Genomic DNA, 17,220 nt, shown 5'->3' with positions numbered 1-17,220 from the left:
CCGCCATTCGCGATATTCTTGAAAAATCACAGATAATAGCTTTATCACATTGTAACCACGTGAGAATCAAAACCAGGTCTTCGACGTGACGAACTATCGGTTGGGTCACTAGTCCTTATACTGCTTGCAGTTTGAGGCCGCGCTCAGCAATATTACAGTTATATAAATAACAAAGTCTGGACCCAGACAATCCAGTGATTGGCATATGGGCTACGATGACAAGCAATGAACAAAGACACCGATTCATTGTGTCGCCTCTTACGACAGCATACGTTGCTGGAGACATGTATTTTGTAACCGGAATCTATGGGTGCGCTAGGATGAGAGAGACAAGAGTGAAGTCACTCATTGTAATAAATAAGAGCAGCTAACTCTAGGTTAATAATCAACAAATGCATGATTATGTTCACTTTGAAGGAAACACTTTTCGTTGATGATGCATGTTTTTTTCATTTTGATTGATTTGTACCAATAATATACACAAATCAGAAATGAAAAAGAATCTGTATAATCTTGATGGCGAAAAAATATTTAATGACAGACATATACATGATCTATGATAGACAATTTTGGTATTTTCATTTCGTGACCAGATGTGTTCAGCGTTACAATGTATGTCATTAGTCGATGTTATTACTAAGATATTTTCAATATAATGGGGTAATTTCCACATGGTATTCATGTGTTTGTGACTTAACTGAACACAATACACTAAAACATATGTGTTAATTATTTGGAAAATCCATATGGGAAGAAGATATGCTGAAAGTTTCAAGAATGTTTCCGGGAAACGAAAATATCACTTTTCGTGCTGTGTATAATCTCACAAAGGATCGACCAATGCACTTTATTAACCAAGACTATAGACAAGCAAAGATGCGGCAATCATTATAAGGGAGAGCCCAATAACTTTTCCGGCGTTGTCGGGCTGGCTGTCGCTGACACTGGGCACATTTATTGGACAGCTACAAGATGACAGTGCTGACAGGAACTTGATGTCTTCTGCCACCAGAGACCAGGAAAGTGCCCACTTAGCGTATTCCCCCACCTCGCCCTGCAGACACGGATGTTCCTTGACTTTAGCTAGAACTTCGGGGCATTCTGGACGACAGGCTCCATAGAAGTTGCAGCTGTCAAGAACCTGGTGAGGAATTCAGAAATTATTTGAGTGAGTGAGTATGGTTTACGCGGCTTTAAGCAATATTCCAGCAGTTCCAAGGCAGGTTGTTTGACACGTATTACTGATGTTGGTAATAGAAAGACGTTACGAGTGAGATCTTTAACAAATACGCTTCCTCACCTCTTGAGAACTAATCTAATGAGACCTTTGCTCAAAGCGCTTGTCTGTCTCTTGTTTAATGCCACACCTAGTTGGTTTGGTTGGTGGGTTTGTTGTTTAACGCCGCACTCAGCAATATTCCAGCTGTATGACGGCGGTCTGTAAGTAATCGAGTCTGGACCAGAAAATCCAGTGCTTGATATCATGAGCATCGATCCACGCAATTGGGATCGATGACATGCATCAACCAAGTCAGCGAGCCTGACCACCCGATCCCGTTAGTCGCCTTTTACGACAAGCATGGGTTGCTGAAGACCTATTCTACCCCGGAATCTCCACACCTAGCAATACTCGAGCTATATGACGCCGCTCTGTAATTATCGAGTCTGGAGACAAACGGAACAATAAATGATATTTTGAATCCCACTCCGTCGGAAGACGATGACACAATACCAACAATGACACAAGTCCCGAGCCTGGCCACCCGATCTATGTTATCACATCTTAAGACAAAGAATGGGTTGTCCTGGAGCTGTTAAAAAACACAGGGGCTGATGGGGTACCCCACGATCTGGTACCCTTTTCAAGTTATGTCCATACGTTGTAATAAAAGCTAAGACAAATATTCACGTTACATGGTAACTAGTAGATTAGTTGAAGGAAATGTGAGTTCGTAGGTCGACAGAGTGGTTGTGATTCATTTACTTCAACGTTTTGTGACTTCAACTTGAATACCGTGCCCATGTAAGTACGTATCCATAGGTTACCAATGTTAACCTTGTGTTTGCGATTAGCCATGTATCAGGGTAGATATAATGTATCACTGTTTACGCTTATGGCTTCAATGGCTCGTCGGAAGAGGATTGTGTGTCTCTAAATACTAGCATAGGTTTCCTGGGCCAATTTCGGACCGGGAATCTCCAGTGGTGCACAGCTTAGTCGCCTCTGACTACCAAAAAATGGGTGCAGTGTATACATTCTGCTATGTAAAATCTGGATAATGAACATATGAATAGAGTTGAAACAAAACCATTATATATGCATTCTGGGAGGTGTGGTGTGTACGGGGGCACTTCGATTCTTGTAATGAGAGATCGCATATTATTTACTGCTTCCAAACCAGGATGTTTTCTGTGCAAGGAGCTGAACAATGTAAAAATAAAATTCAGAAAACATTGTGTTTCAGGACTTCCTGAGAACAAATGCTTTTTCGGAGGTCTATTTAGTTTCTCGACTCCTAAATGCGTGGGAACAGGTACAGTTAATAACCACTCACCGTTCGCCTCATAGAACTTGTTTCAGGATCGGATGCATTAAAAAATGTGCTCATGTTGCATGTTTGCAAAGGACCGGTTTCTAACCCGCATAGTTCAATCGATCCCCAGGTGATACAGGTAGGACGAGTCAAGTTCTCAATAGGGAACACGGTGAAGATGCCGTAGCACATCTCGTTGAAGGTGCCTTCGCCGAAGTATGTGGTCGTGGTCCTTGACAGAGACCTGTAGGTGCACGTCGTCTCGAGTCTGTCTCCAGGGAGGAGTTCGACGGGAGGGTCGTATCTGCAAAGCATCATTTGTAAGTTTGATAAGGAGATTGTTTGTAGTTTAACGCCACACTCAGCAACAATCCGGAGGTCTGTAAATAATGAGTCTGGACCAGACAATGCAGGTATTGATATCATGAGCAGCGATCTCCGCAATTGGGATAAGATGACATGCATCAACAACCAGCAAGCCTGATCACCAGATCCCGTTGTCGCCTCTACCGATAAACATCGGTCGCTGAAAACCAATTCCAAGCCGGGTCTACACGGGTTTTGATATGGAAATGAACATACTGTGTTTTAAACGCTGGGCTAGGTTAAATTGAGATTTTACCACGCTAAATTTAATTTAAATTTTAATCGAACGTGGATTAAAGTAAGTCAATGAAATTGGTTGAAAGCCGCTTGGAGGACTATTTCAGGTATATCATGGCCAACATATTTATTGCATGTAAGGCCTCCGGCCCATATACAAAAGAGTTACAAATAAGTAGTTTTACATATTTGGATATATACACATGTTTAACAATTTGTTTCTGAGGAAAATTGCATTTTTGACATATATAGCCAATTTTAAGAAGACAGCATCATCTCATCAAAGAAGAGAAATAAAAGGAGGTACAGGATAATTTGACAGACAGCGTTCTGGTACAAACTTGTTTCTTAGATCACAATAATAAGGACATACAAAAGTAAAATGAATTTCATTTGCTATAGCTGAATGACATAATGGGCACAACCTCTTCGACTTTTCAGTGGACATTTTTCTTCCTCCATTTATCATGAGATCTAACAATCCGAGCCTAAATTGAATAAATGGACGTCGAAGGGTTCTTGATGTTAATGTAGATAAGTATTTGTCTGGTTGAATAAGACTGTTAAAGGTTCTATACGTCATACCTTGAACTGTTTTCTAGGGTGGAATGCTATGCTTGGTAAAACATATTTATAGATTGTTCACGAAATTGTTTCAAAAAGAGTTTAACATCACCATCTGTTTGGTTTAACCACACAAAGCCGTAGCATTGAGAAAACAAAAGGTTTCTAATATTGTGATGCCCATGTTACTTTGCCCATGTCGTCTAAATGTACAAGCATATTATGAGCAATTTTGGGGATTCGGCATTCATGCATTCCAAGAATATTAAACCATTACTTCAAGCATCTAATTTGGGAGTCGATGTATAACGGGTATCTGCCACACTCGCCGTAGACCATACAATTGGGTGTTGATGGACCAACGGATAAGAATTTTTTACAGGCTAAAAGACGTAGCTTTTCGAGACAATCGTATCGCTGAAATCCTCATACTTCTGATCCATATAACAGTATTGGTTGGATTTGGGCATCAAATATTTAAGAAAATATATTCAGTGTAAAAGCTCCAACTTTCTGCGAGAGAGACAACACATTGATCAAGGCCGTCTTTGCACGCGATGTTAAGTCCGAGACACTTTTCTTGAAGTTCATTGTATGAGTAAACATTACACCAAGATACGTATATTGGCTCAGAACATTAACACATTTACCATCGAAAAACCATCTTTCATTCAGTGCCACCTGACCCCCTCTTCTGAAAATGACAATATTTGTTTGATCATAGTTAACTGATAGTTTCAACTCCTTGGTGAAACCTTCTAAAATGTTTATTTGTTTTTGGAGTCCAACAACAGAATCTGATCCTCAAATGACATCATCGGCAAAAAGAAGTATCAACATTTCTATTACAATTGGGAACATTTGAATTCCATGTTTACCCTTAGCCATAATTTCATAATATAATTCGCTAATACAAAATGAGAACAATATCTGGCTTAAGATACATCCTTGTCGTAAGCCAACAGGACAGTCAAAGAAATCGGTTATTCGTCACGACATCGTACACATGATATTTGAATACATAGCTTTTAATATAGAGTACTTTTGTATTTTGGTCCTTTTGTATCACTCGCGGGTAAGAAGATCTAACCATCGATCTTCCGCTCTCCATGCAGACGCTCTATTTACTTCACCATGGAAGTGGTCAGGAAATAAAGCTCCACACACCTTTGTAAATGAATTATGGTACAAATACCCAGACACATTTTCTTCAGATTCCATTTGCTTACAGGTGAATGATGGGGTTATCATAGCTGTACACGTCGTCCTTGGTCAGATCTCGAACCTTCTCATCATTCCGGAACATTTCCACATTCTGCTGGTAACCTTGTGAACAGAAAACACAAAAAGTTTTCTTCAAGAATATATGCCTATTTTGTATCTTATTGGTAAATTTTTATATTGAATTTTGTCTGTTTTGTTTGTTGTTTTAACGTCGCACTCATCAATATCATAACTATATGACGGACTTCTGGACCAGACACTCCAGTGATGGACACAGTGAGTAAACGGACCATATCGTTGTCACACCACACACGGCAGATATATCACCAAAACTGACCCCCCGATCCATGAAGTCACCTGTAACTAGCATCGGTTTCTAGGGACCAATTCTTACCCGGAATAGCCAAGAGACCCCACACTAACGATGATATGAATTAAATGTCATCCATTTACATTGTCAATAAAAACGTCTTGAATTATCCCGGACATGGTAGATTTTATTGTGTTTGACCCTGAGAGTGATCCAACGAATAAATAGCATATGCTTCTCGTTGTAAGTAGGTCACAGTGACACACCACGGATATCATTTATATATCATCACTTGTTGCTCATCCGTATGCACATTATGTAACAAATACAGACCCGTGAAGATCCGGGGTAGAATAGCTCTTCAGCAACCCATGCTTGCCGTAAAAGGCGACTAACGGGATCGGGTGGTCAGGCTCGCTGACTTGGTTGATGCATGTCATCGATCCCAATTGCGTGGATCGATGCTCATGATGTCAATCACTGGATTTTCTGGTCCAGACTCGATTACTTACAGACCGCAGTCATATAGGTTGAATATTGCTGAGTGCGGCGTTAAATAACAAACAAACAAACGGAATGACATTCAGACATAACATTAAAGCATCCCCATTTACAACAAAGTTGCTGAATTATTCCCACCTAGGTAGTGCATGTGGTTGAGCCCCGTGGTGATGTAGACGCTGTTGTCGACATTCTCCTGTGTACATTCAGAGCTGCACGTGGATTTTTGAGTGACGCGCGGCTGACCAGCAGGAATCTCGAGGCGAGTCTGGCCGGTGTAGAAGAAGCCGGCGTTGTATTTGCGGAGTTTGGGGGTGTAGTACAGGATCATCCCGGAGCTGTCCCAGTAGTCTGTCACCAGCTCGGGGTTAGTCCAGTGGAACTGTGCACAACAGGCAGGTGATACTTCATGATGACTCATGCGTAAAATACGTATAAAACCGGTGCCCAACTAGGCAATATTCCATCCTTATGATAGAGATCTGTGTGAATAATCAAGGCAGACAACTGTACAAAGTGTTGTATCATTATCAACGTCCCAAACTCTCGGGGTACGATAAGTCAACGAGACCAGAAACCCGATCCAATTTAGTTGTCTGTTACGAAGATCATCATACTAGTTTTAGACACCTATTCCAACAACACATGACAACTGCAATATATATGTATTTGTCTAGGAGAAATCCCCCTTGTAGTAGTTTGTTGTGGTACAACCGTAGGGTCAGTGTTCTGTTATCGGAACAATAGTTTTGGAAAGACCATTCTTGATATCGATTGCAGTGGTATTGCTGGAAATGGTATTAAACGCACTCAATCACTCACGTTGAAAACACAATAAATGATTTAGTGCGACCGAACTAAAATGTAGTGTTCCTTCATTTAATACATATGATTAGTGTTAATGACAACAGGGGACACGAGTGGCCCAGTCGTCCAAGGCGCCGCAATTTGCCATGCAGAGTTGCATCCCTTGGACACGCCTGAAACCTATGATTGTGGTTCGAATCACGGTTCGCCCCGATTATGTTTCCAGGTTTGTCAGCACCATTTCCGTTCTCGAAGGTTTCACCGCAGTCTAAGGCCTGTATCACTTCGACCTTTCCTCCCACATCAAGCTGACAGGCCGTGATATAACTGGACCACTGTTCAAAGTGGCACTCACTCAAAGTGGCATTAAACTAACTCACTGACCTGCATCATGACGGTGTGTGTTCCCTTCCCGCCTATCTTGAATCCAGCTTCGTGGTAGATACACTCCCCTGCCATCCCAAGCGTCCACAGACCCATGCTGATGCTGCAGCCGCCTTCGGTCATGAAGCAGTTCTTCGGTTCTGGAATCTTGCTGGCTAAAAACATAAGAATGTAGAGATACCACCAGTTTAGTTGAGACTTCTTATTCCGGAACACAAACTCGATATGACTGTTAGATATAACTGCCCAGATGTTACTGGGTAACCTTGATGCAGGCAGTATTTTATCTCAGGTGAATAAGAAACCCCATGAGGATTCCGGGTTAATATATTCCCCCAACAACCTGTGCCGGTCGTCAGCGGTGACTTAATAGATCAGGTGCTTTGGCTCGCTGACTCGGTTGAATGCTGCTATCGTGGCCCGACATTGTCACTGGTTTGTCTGGTTAAGTCCAGATTATTTACCGGCCGCCGTCATAACAAGCAAACAAACAAACATAAGTGACAGAGTGAGTTGGTGTTAGTACTTTGAACCTTATTTCAGTTATGTAACGGATGTCATTTTTATGATAGCGGCGACTAACGGGATCGGGTGCTCGGGCCCGCTGACGTGGTTGATGATGCATGTCATCGTATCCAAATTGTGTAGATCGATGCTCATGATGTCAATCACTTGATTGTCTGGTCCAGATTTGATTATTTCCAGGCCGCCGTCATATAGCTGGAATATCGTGAGTGCGTCGATAAACAACAGAAAAAATAAAAACAAAACATTTTTCTGAGTAAAGCATTATGTGACGCAGGGTTTGTGAACGCACGATCAAACATGATGCAAACAAACCAAAGTACATTATCGGAGCAATTCCGAATCTGCAAAATACTGGCAAAATTATGCATCGATTTTGTACTGCAGTTACTTCGCCGTACATTGCATGGCTGAGGAAGACAATATTTTTACCAATCTAAAGTAAGACTTCTACCTGTGTCCACGCATCCCGAGACTGTGATGTGATGCATGACGTTAGGGTTGTCGATTACAGGTTGTGTTGCTATCAGGTGGAATTCTTGATCTGCAGGGTACTCATCTGGAAACTCCAGGTCAAAGGTCATGCACATATACGTGGTCTCCACAGCAGGTACTAACGTGCGTGGGAACCTCAGTGTTATGTTACGTACGTCTGAAAAACAGGAACGTCATATTTTCAACTCGAGAAGTCAAGAATGAGAACGTCATAATTTCAACTCGAGAAGTCAAGAATGAGAACGTCATAATTTCAACTCGAGAAGTCAAGAATGAGAACGTCATATTTTCAACTCGAGAAGTCAAGAATGAGAACGTCATAATTTCAACTCGAGAAGTCAAGAATGAGAACGTCATAATTTCAACTCGAGAAGTCAAGAATGAGAACGTCATATTTTCAACTTGAGACGTGAAGAATGTCATTGTGTCAAATTTTAGGGGCGGTCGGGTCGCCTAGTGGTTAAAGCGTTCGCTCGTCACGCCGAAGACCCGGGTTCGACATGGGTATAATGTGTGAAGCCCATTTCTGGTGTCCCCCGCAGTGATATTGCTAAAAGCGGCGTAAAACTATACTCACTGACACTTATACATTTTAAGCTTTGTCGCAGAACGTGATGTATACGTATGTCTTAGACGTTTGCCACGTTGGTGAGGCCCGTGAAGACGCCGGGGTAGAATAAGTCTTCAGCAACCCATACTTGCCGTAAAAGGTGACGACGCTTGTCGTAAAAGGCGACTAATGGGATCGGGTGCTCAGGCTCGCTGACTTGGTTGATACATTATCATCGATCCCAATTGCGTGGATCGATGCTCATGATTTTCATCACTGGATTGTCTGGTCCATCCTCGATTATTTACAGACCGCCGTCATATTGCTGGAATATAGCTGAGTGCGGCGTTAAACAACAAACCAACCACTTTGGTGAACCGACAAGCACGGACACACATCAAGGAACACAATAGTGCGGAATATAGGGTTCAGACTCAGGTTCGTTTGACACTGACACGACGCTCCTCTCCACAGTGACACCTCTGGACAATCTGCATCTGAGGAAGTGCATCAATGCCTGGCTTCACATCTCACCCGCTGAGTGCCGGGTCGAGTTTGGTCTGACGCCTCTTATTACATTATTTTCTGTTATAACAGGTGGCAGTTTCTAGACGTTTACCACTTTGGTAGAACTCACGAGCACGGGTATGGTGCTGACAAACCATGAAAAATAGTCAAGACGAATCTTGGAATTGAACCCAAGTTCTCAGGTTTTCTTACAAGCCTAAGGGTCTCAACTCTCCTTTTCAGTTTGGTAATTATGTGTTTGAAAAAAGGTTCCACATTTCGTTTTTGTCTCGTTCATTTGTAATTGTTGTGAACAAGTAAATAAAAAACGTCAACGCCAGAGATTAAACAAATTATGATAACTGGAAATTAATATCTCTCACGTGATTCGTTGATCGCAGGGCATATGAATTCCTCGGTGTCACAATTGATGATCATCGACTCGCACAGTGGACTATCAAGGGGGTCACACACGCCTGTGGCAATGAACAAAGAAAGTGGAATGTAATGAAATTTGGAATCAAGGCAAAATCTGCACGAAGTTTCATATGCAATATCCTTAAACACAAGAGGCCGACAATTCGATACTTTTGGTGGGGATTACTTATAATAAGAATGAGAACAATAAAAGACTATTTGGGGCGCCAAAAAATTCACACCATGGTGCATACCATGTTGATATAAGACAGATTAAAAAGATAAGTTTTCTGTTGTGCTTAGGAAGCAGAATGAGTTTGCACTGTCATACGTTAGTTTGGACGAGTGTTCCACGACATGGCAGCTGCTATACTGAAATGTCGGGGCCAGTATTATCTGATTCCATCTGGGGAGATGCCTCTGTCCAGAACTCAAGACCCTGGTGGATCAGTAATGCAGTGTGCAGGTTACAGAGGTAGCCGGTAGTAGAGCCGTACACACATCGACACGTCAGGGACAGAATCTCAAAGTCCGTTCTCACTGGTAACTTATGAAGCGACATACGTGCTTCTAAGTGGTACTGTCAACAATAGTTTTTATGTGATAAGAAAAATCAAATTTTCCGTCCCAACGATTCCGAGGCAGTCACGACACCCAAGGCATACTTGTCACCACTGCAATCAGATTGTTACAATGTTCACTTATGTGTCATCGTACCTCGACGGCGTGAATCGATCCTCATGTTATTAACAATTACTTAATTACTTATCTCTAATAGAGCCCAGTGTTGTGTTGAACCACATACATCACTGACCACACAAACATGGGGACCACTTTTGGGGTTGACCTCACCTGGGTGTGTTATCCCTGTTTTCCTCTCGGGAAAGTTGCCGCTCGCCGCAGTCCAGGAACAGCTTGGGTCACCAAGTTCCATCCCGTTAGACTTCCCATCCCCGTCAGAGTCTAGCTCACACAATGTCTTAGTCCACTGTCAAAGAATTATTAAAAAATTACAAATGTAAATGTGATAGTGTAACCTTCGCATTTGTAACCTGTATCATGTGGTCAGGCTCGATAACTTGTCATATTACAACCCGACGGCGCGGAATATTGATCATCTGATTTATTTGGCCCAGTTTCGAAATGCATCATTAAACAAGAAACAAACCCTGCATATATTATTGACATGAACGCAATTTCGATATGAAGTTAAAGACAGTGTGGTCACTGTTCCTTTGTCTGAATGGCAATGTTTCACCCGACGAGTGTGTGAATGTTGATGATGTGAGTCAAAATGGGTGTTAACGCCTCGTTCAAGAATATTGCACTTGTACTTTTGCCGGTTTTATGGTCCAAGCCCACTTAGATACCATTCCGCATTTTAACATGCATATTCCACATTAACACAATGTACTAACTCCGAGCCGAGCATTCGTTTTATCCCCTAATGCTGAGCGGCAGGCGGGATAACAACAAGTACCTACTTTTGACGTATTTTGGTATGACGCAGCCGGGGTTCCAACCACCGACCTTCTGCTCTCCAGACAGACGCTATATCCACAAGACCACGGACGCGGTAGAATGTTGATTAACACCGAGGTCAGCAACATTCAGGCTTTACTACGGCTGGCTGTCAATAATCGAGTCTGAACCAGGCAAACGAGTGACTGAAAACACGAACAACGATCTGCGCCATCGGGGCACATTCAACCCGATCCAAGTTTTGAGACGATTGTTTAACAAAAGAGAATGTGCTTGATGTTAAACGCCATACTCGGCAATGTTCATGCTGTACGAATGCTGCCTGTAAATAATCGAGTACAACGCAGGTATTGATATTTTAAGCAACTATCCACAGTGATGGGATATGATGACATGCAATTATTAAGTCACCAAACCTAGCCACCCGAACCGTGACGTAGCCTCATGCGACACGTAGAGGTTGCTGGGGACCAATTCTCACCAGGAATGCCCAAGGGGTTAGTGAATAGTGTGTATCTACCTTATGACCATTGTTAGCAAAGTCTAAGCCGAACTGATTGTTGTCGCCTCCTCCCAATGCACTGAGATGTCCGACTCCTCTCCATATAAAGTTTGGTTTACAGGGGTGCGGAACCTGATCCCCGTTAGGTATCTGATCTTGGTAGTAGCGGTAGCATGTTGTACACTGCAGCAAGAGCAGCTGCACCAACACCAACAGGCTGTATCTGATAGAAATATGAGTCAGTCAAACCGTCATACATAGTGCCCCCAGTCGCGTAGAAAAGGTTTGTGTTGATGAATACAGAGAATTGCACATAGTAAGGTTTTCAGTGACTCGTCAGCATCAGTTTGTCACGGGTACGGAACAATGTTAAATTATCATGTGTACATACCTTTCGAATACACCACGATGTGATTTGGTATTTCCTTCTCTTTTATGTTGAAGTGTATCAGTTTTGCTTAATATATCCACAGGAGCTAATTCTGTCAAATATTCCCACATCTCACACATGGCTATGTGCGACCAACAAGTTCCCCGTAGATACCCCGTGTCTCCACATCCATAGCTAGTCTTTCTACTGTTGCTCATTATTCTGTCCCTTGCTCAAGAATACCCAGACTATGTGTATCATTGCGTATGTATTGTGTATCTTCATACAAAATCCAATACTTCCACTAGTACTATTCCTACAGCCACCATGCGAGGTGGCTCCGTTAATGTTTCTAGGTTTGTCAGTACCGTACCCGTGCTCGTTGGTTTTACCGAAGTGGCAAGGCTGACCTTACACATCAAGCTTCACTGATGTGGTACAACTGAAATACTGTTTAAAGCAGCGTTACACAAAACTCACTCATTCACCAAGCATCGTATTCTGTAATCTATTCGCACATGTTCTTAAAAATCAAAGTAGGACATTTTGCATTAAGGCATAAAGGCATTTTGTGATAACAAATGAAAGCTTTTCTCAATTTTCCCCGCAAACAACCCAAGATGGTATGCGGTCATATAAGACTTTGGTGCCATGTTAATACACAATAACCAATATTGCCCGTGAATGCATGTACAGAGTAACGCGAATAGGTCCTCTTACCTTAAATCCATTGTGATAAGTGACTTTAATGTTTGTGACGAGAGGCTTAATATATTACCCACTGACGCACACCCGTGTGACGGTTTATCATTGGCAATTTATGGCATTTTCCCCATATCAATTATCCAAACATCGAATGACTTCTGAAAGTGCCATCACTTAACTATAAATTTAGTTCAAAAGATTTTTATCTGAACGATGAACTTGCAGTTTTGAACATTTACATGGAATTGACTTCTATTATACAATTTTTATTGGTGGTTATATTCCAAGCCGAGAAATCGACACCTCCCATAATCCGTCGGGATGTTGTTCAGTTCTGTTTGTTTTGTTTTGTTCACGCTATTATATACTGAAATAAACATCCGGGGCCTGTAGAATATTTACATAAAATATCCAGTGTATTTTATTAACACGGTGGAATTAGGTCAGAAACAAATCAGCCACGCCTTCTAACGGATTGATGTGTCCTGATTGGTTGATAATAGGAACAAAATTCTGACAACACAACATACAACATTAGAACTGCTTATAATATAGCCATGCCTCTATTACGTACAAAGACTGCTGAATCCTCGTTTATACCATCATCTATTAAATTGTGAAATGTATGACCCATTCAAAAGGATATTGAAACCTTCTCTCAATTCAAATCAAGTTGAAAAACAGAAAAATCTAAAGTTCCTCCATATTTCTCATATGGCCTCAGATAAAATAACATAATGCATACAAAACTAAGACATGGTGATAGTGAATAAGAATATGATTTATTAAGAAGAGTTTACACGAGGTTCCAAAATGTCGATGTGGCAACCCATGTGAAAAAAACATTTCACTTTTCCTTTGAATGTCCAAAGGGCTTCACACATTGTATCCATGCCGGGTGTCGAACCCGGGTCTTCGGCGTGACGAGATAACGCTTTAACCCCTAGGCTACCCGACCGCCCCATATGAACGAAAAAATCGTCAGGAATTGCCATGCATATGTAGAGAAAACCAAAAGGTTTCAGTGGAAAATGTTAATGGTAAACACGTTTCTCTATTTCGGTTCTTTCCTCCCTGTTATTAAAAGTTTTAATTGTAAATAAGCTTACATGGAACTATGGGAGAGGGCGTTCTAAGTTGTGATATCTTGTGCCCAATCCTTTCATGAGAATAAATATGTTTAAACTAAACATTAATGCGCTAAACGATGTCCCTGATTTTGTATTGCTGTCTACAGCTATGTTTGTGTTACTCATTATACAAGCAATCTGACGTTATTAATGTTGACGTTGTTATTTATGAAAATTGACGTCAATATGTGTTTGCGTTTAGGGTAAATTTAGGTAAATCGCAAAGAGGCGTGGGTTCTTTCACGATAAAACATTGTTCTTTCGTGACGTCATTTCTGGGAGATTCGAACGTGCTCTCCCAACTTGATGACGTGGTAAATTGGAAGACGTCTTTTTTAGATGAAGTGTCCAGTGAGTTGTTCCACATAGATGTAGCTGAGGAATGTAGACACACGCAAAGGCCGAACGATTGCATCCAAAAGTGGAAGGGATTGGTATTGGGAGAAAGGTATAATCGACATGAAAATTGTGAGCATATCTGGGAAATACCAAACTTAACCCCCTGTTGTCCGACATTGCCGAGATGGTATTGAGTGAGTCATTATTATTCAAATACTGGTATTTTAAAGCGTGTACATGTTATTAACATCCTTAAAGGGGCTGTACATACTGTTGAAATCCTTATGAATTATTCTCCCGATGAAACCTCCATGAACGCTACAAAATATTGAAGTCAAATCATGCCTCGACGTAATTATGCATGTGATCTACATCTGTCTTTGTGGCTTGGTTTCTTAATGCATACTAGGCGAAAGGAACACAAGGCTTGGCTCTAGCAATATATATGTCAGGTGTTTGTTTGAAGACGATAAGGAGCTTAGTATATACACATTGTGGATGATTGTGGACCAGATACAATTCATGTAGCCCCAGAGTTCAAAGAGATACAGCGATATTCATTTTGAACTTTATATTGGTCATATATCAGAGTTTGGTTGTTGTTTAAGGTCACACCATTCCAGCAGTATGACTTCAGGCTGTAAATTACATAGTCTAGTGATTGATGTTATCAACCCACACCCCCCCCCCCCCCCCCCTTGTGTCCTGTACGTTGAGTCACCAAGTCACTGAGCCTGACCACTCGATCCACTTAGTCGGGTCGGTAGCATGGGTTGCTCTGAGCCAAATCTAACCCGGATCCGCCCTGTGGCCAACATATATCATGAATAATCTTTATATGTATTAAGACCTCTCTTTCATTCACGTCGTTTTCGGATATCTTACAAACTGTAGGGTCGGTGGTTAAAATTTTAACGAAGTCGAATCCTGTGATTTAAATGTGTATTTTAGCTACTTTTAGTGTCTTTTCATGACATCATGAAATAACGTAACACATTCGGTGGGAATTGAAAAGAAAAAGGCTAACCTAAAACATTTTATTCCATACTTTTGAAAATCATGGTTTCGGATACCCAAACCAAGAATTGATAACATTCAACGGCCAAAATAGCATGATGATGTGTTAACCGGCGCTGGGAACATCATGAATTATATCTACTTACACCTGTCATGCTGCCTGTTTTTGTTGTTGATTTGCTCGTACTGACATGACATGGACGATGGCCGGGTACAAAAGGGTTTGGTTACAACTATTTCACCACACATTTATCAAGTGTGCTTTCAATGAGTCACTAGCCCAACTGTTTGACCGGCACTGTAGAAGTTGGTGCAAAAGTAAGAAAACGCACATCTTTATGGATAACAACTTCTGGTTTATTGCGTAAAGCGACGTTTCGTTGTCGGTTCTTTCACCGTCACCAAGCTGAGTTGTTCTTTTTTAATCACTAGCTATAGCCTAGTTTAACGATGACTTCCCATGTAGTTTGCAACACTGCAGTCAGCATTATTCCGACATATATGACAGCGGCCTGTAAATATTCGTAGCTTCTATTCGATGACATGCAATAGTCCAAGTCAACGATTCTGACTACCCAATCCATTTAGTCACCGGTTACGACAAGGTTAGGATGCTGGGGCATGTTTTCTTCCCCGGAATCCTCATGGGGGGACAAGTCAAGGTTACTGGGTACGTATGTTCTTAATTACCCAGAATTCCCACGGATGTCTCAGCTTGAAAATATTTTGTTTACCTTAAGTAAACACGAGTTATATCATGTACATGTCAAGCTGCTTACATAACACGGAGAAGTCCACACATTCTATACTGTTAGATAAACACACTATTCCAGCCGTCTTTGTCAACTCTTGTGCATTGCATTAATACGATATTTGATGTAAACTAACCTGAAAATGTATGTTGTCTCCCAGCAAATGTGTTCACATTTGGATCGTTTTCGTTTTGTCGAACCTGAGGCAAAACATTATTTTCATTTTAGCATCTACTAGAACAAATTAAAATACATCCCAGTAAATATGTTCACACGAGCAAGACGTAGAATTTAAGAGTTTAGTTGCTATAGATATGGAGGCTCTTACTTTTACACATTCAAGTAGTATGGACAAGTAGACACCCTCTGCAAATGTCTTTTGATTCTAGTTGGCAATGCAACTTTACATTATGATCATATGAACGAAAAGTGAGTGAGTAAGTATGGGTTTACGCCGCTTTTAGCAATATTCCAGCAGTATCACGGCGGGGGACACCAGAAATGGACTTAACGCTTTGTACCCATGCCAGGATTCGAACCCGGGTCTTCGGCGTGACGAGCCAAGTCACTGAGCCCGACCACTCGATCCACTTAGTCGCCTCGGTAGCATGAGATGCTGTGAGCCAAATCTAACCAGGACTCCGCCTAGTGGCCAACATATATTATGAATAGTCTTTGTATGTTTTAAGACCTCTCTTTCATTCACGTCGTTTTCGAATTTCTTACAAACTGTAGGGTCGGTGGTTGAAATTTTAACGAAGTCGAATCCTGTGATTTAAATGTGTATTTTAGCTACTTGTGTCTTTTCATGACTTCATGAAATAACGTAACACATTCGGTGGGAATTTAAGAAAAAGAAGGATCACTCAAAATATTTTATTCCTAGCTTTTGAAAATCACGGTTTCGGATACCCAAACCAAGCATTGATAACATTCAACGGCCAAAATGACATGATAATGTGTTAACCACCGCTGGGAATAACATGAATTATATCTACTTACACCTGTCATGTTGCCTGTTTTTTGTTGTTGATTTGCATGACGTAAGGGTTGTAAATTACAGGTTGTGTTGCTATCAGGTGGAATTCCTGATCTGCAGGGTACTCTTCTGGAAACTCCAGGTCAAAGGTCATGCACATATACGTGGTCTCCACCGCAGGTACTAACGTGCGTGGGAACCTCAGTGTTAAGTTGCGTACCTCTGAAATACAAGAACGTCATATTTTCAACTCTGAGAGTCAGGATTGAGTGATGTGGCCCTGTTGGTTGAACGCCGCTTTGAAAGTTTTTCGTGAAGCCGACAAGCACAGATAATATCTAAGATGGTTCGCTGAAAGATCAAAGGCGCCGACGACACTTTATTCTGCTGTTCAAATGACCTCCCCCGTGATCTAACGTGTCCTTGGTAACAGCGCTCTGTCATTACTGTCATAAGTTCTCGTACTTCAACCATAATAGTTCAGGGCAAAACTATACTTTATTACACGATTTTACAGCGATTT

At 41.5% G+C, this 17,220-nt stretch overlaps 1 protein-coding gene across 1 annotated transcript; it reads right to left on the bottom strand.

Annotated features, from left to right (window-relative positions):
- Positions 1-741: 741 nt before the first annotated feature.
- Positions 742-16,939, bottom strand: LOC139459472 (dopamine beta-hydroxylase-like). Its single transcript, XM_071240913.1, has 11 exons — positions 16,918-16,939; positions 15,855-15,918; positions 11,424-11,628; positions 10,274-10,409; positions 9,388-9,480; positions 7,907-8,104; positions 6,928-7,082; positions 5,875-6,118; positions 4,931-5,027; positions 2,556-2,838; positions 742-1,141 (listed from the first exon to the last, which is right to left on the bottom strand). The coding sequence occupies exons 1-11, from the start codon at positions 16,937-16,939 to the stop codon at positions 851-853; spliced, it is 1,788 nt and encodes a 595-aa protein (XP_071097014.1). The 3' UTR covers positions 742-850.
- Between the last annotated feature and the right edge of the window lie 281 nt (positions 16,940-17,220).

The sequence above is a fragment of the Haliotis cracherodii genome, unplaced genomic scaffold (genome assembly GCF_022045235.1).
Source record: "Haliotis cracherodii isolate W230 unplaced genomic scaffold, xgHalCrac1.p SCAF_13, whole genome shotgun sequence".
Lineage (NCBI taxonomy): Eukaryota > Metazoa > Mollusca > Gastropoda > Lepetellida > Haliotidae > Haliotis > Haliotis cracherodii.
The sequence above is the reverse complement of the archived record's forward strand: the minus strand, read 5'-3'. Positions and strand labels throughout refer to the sequence as shown.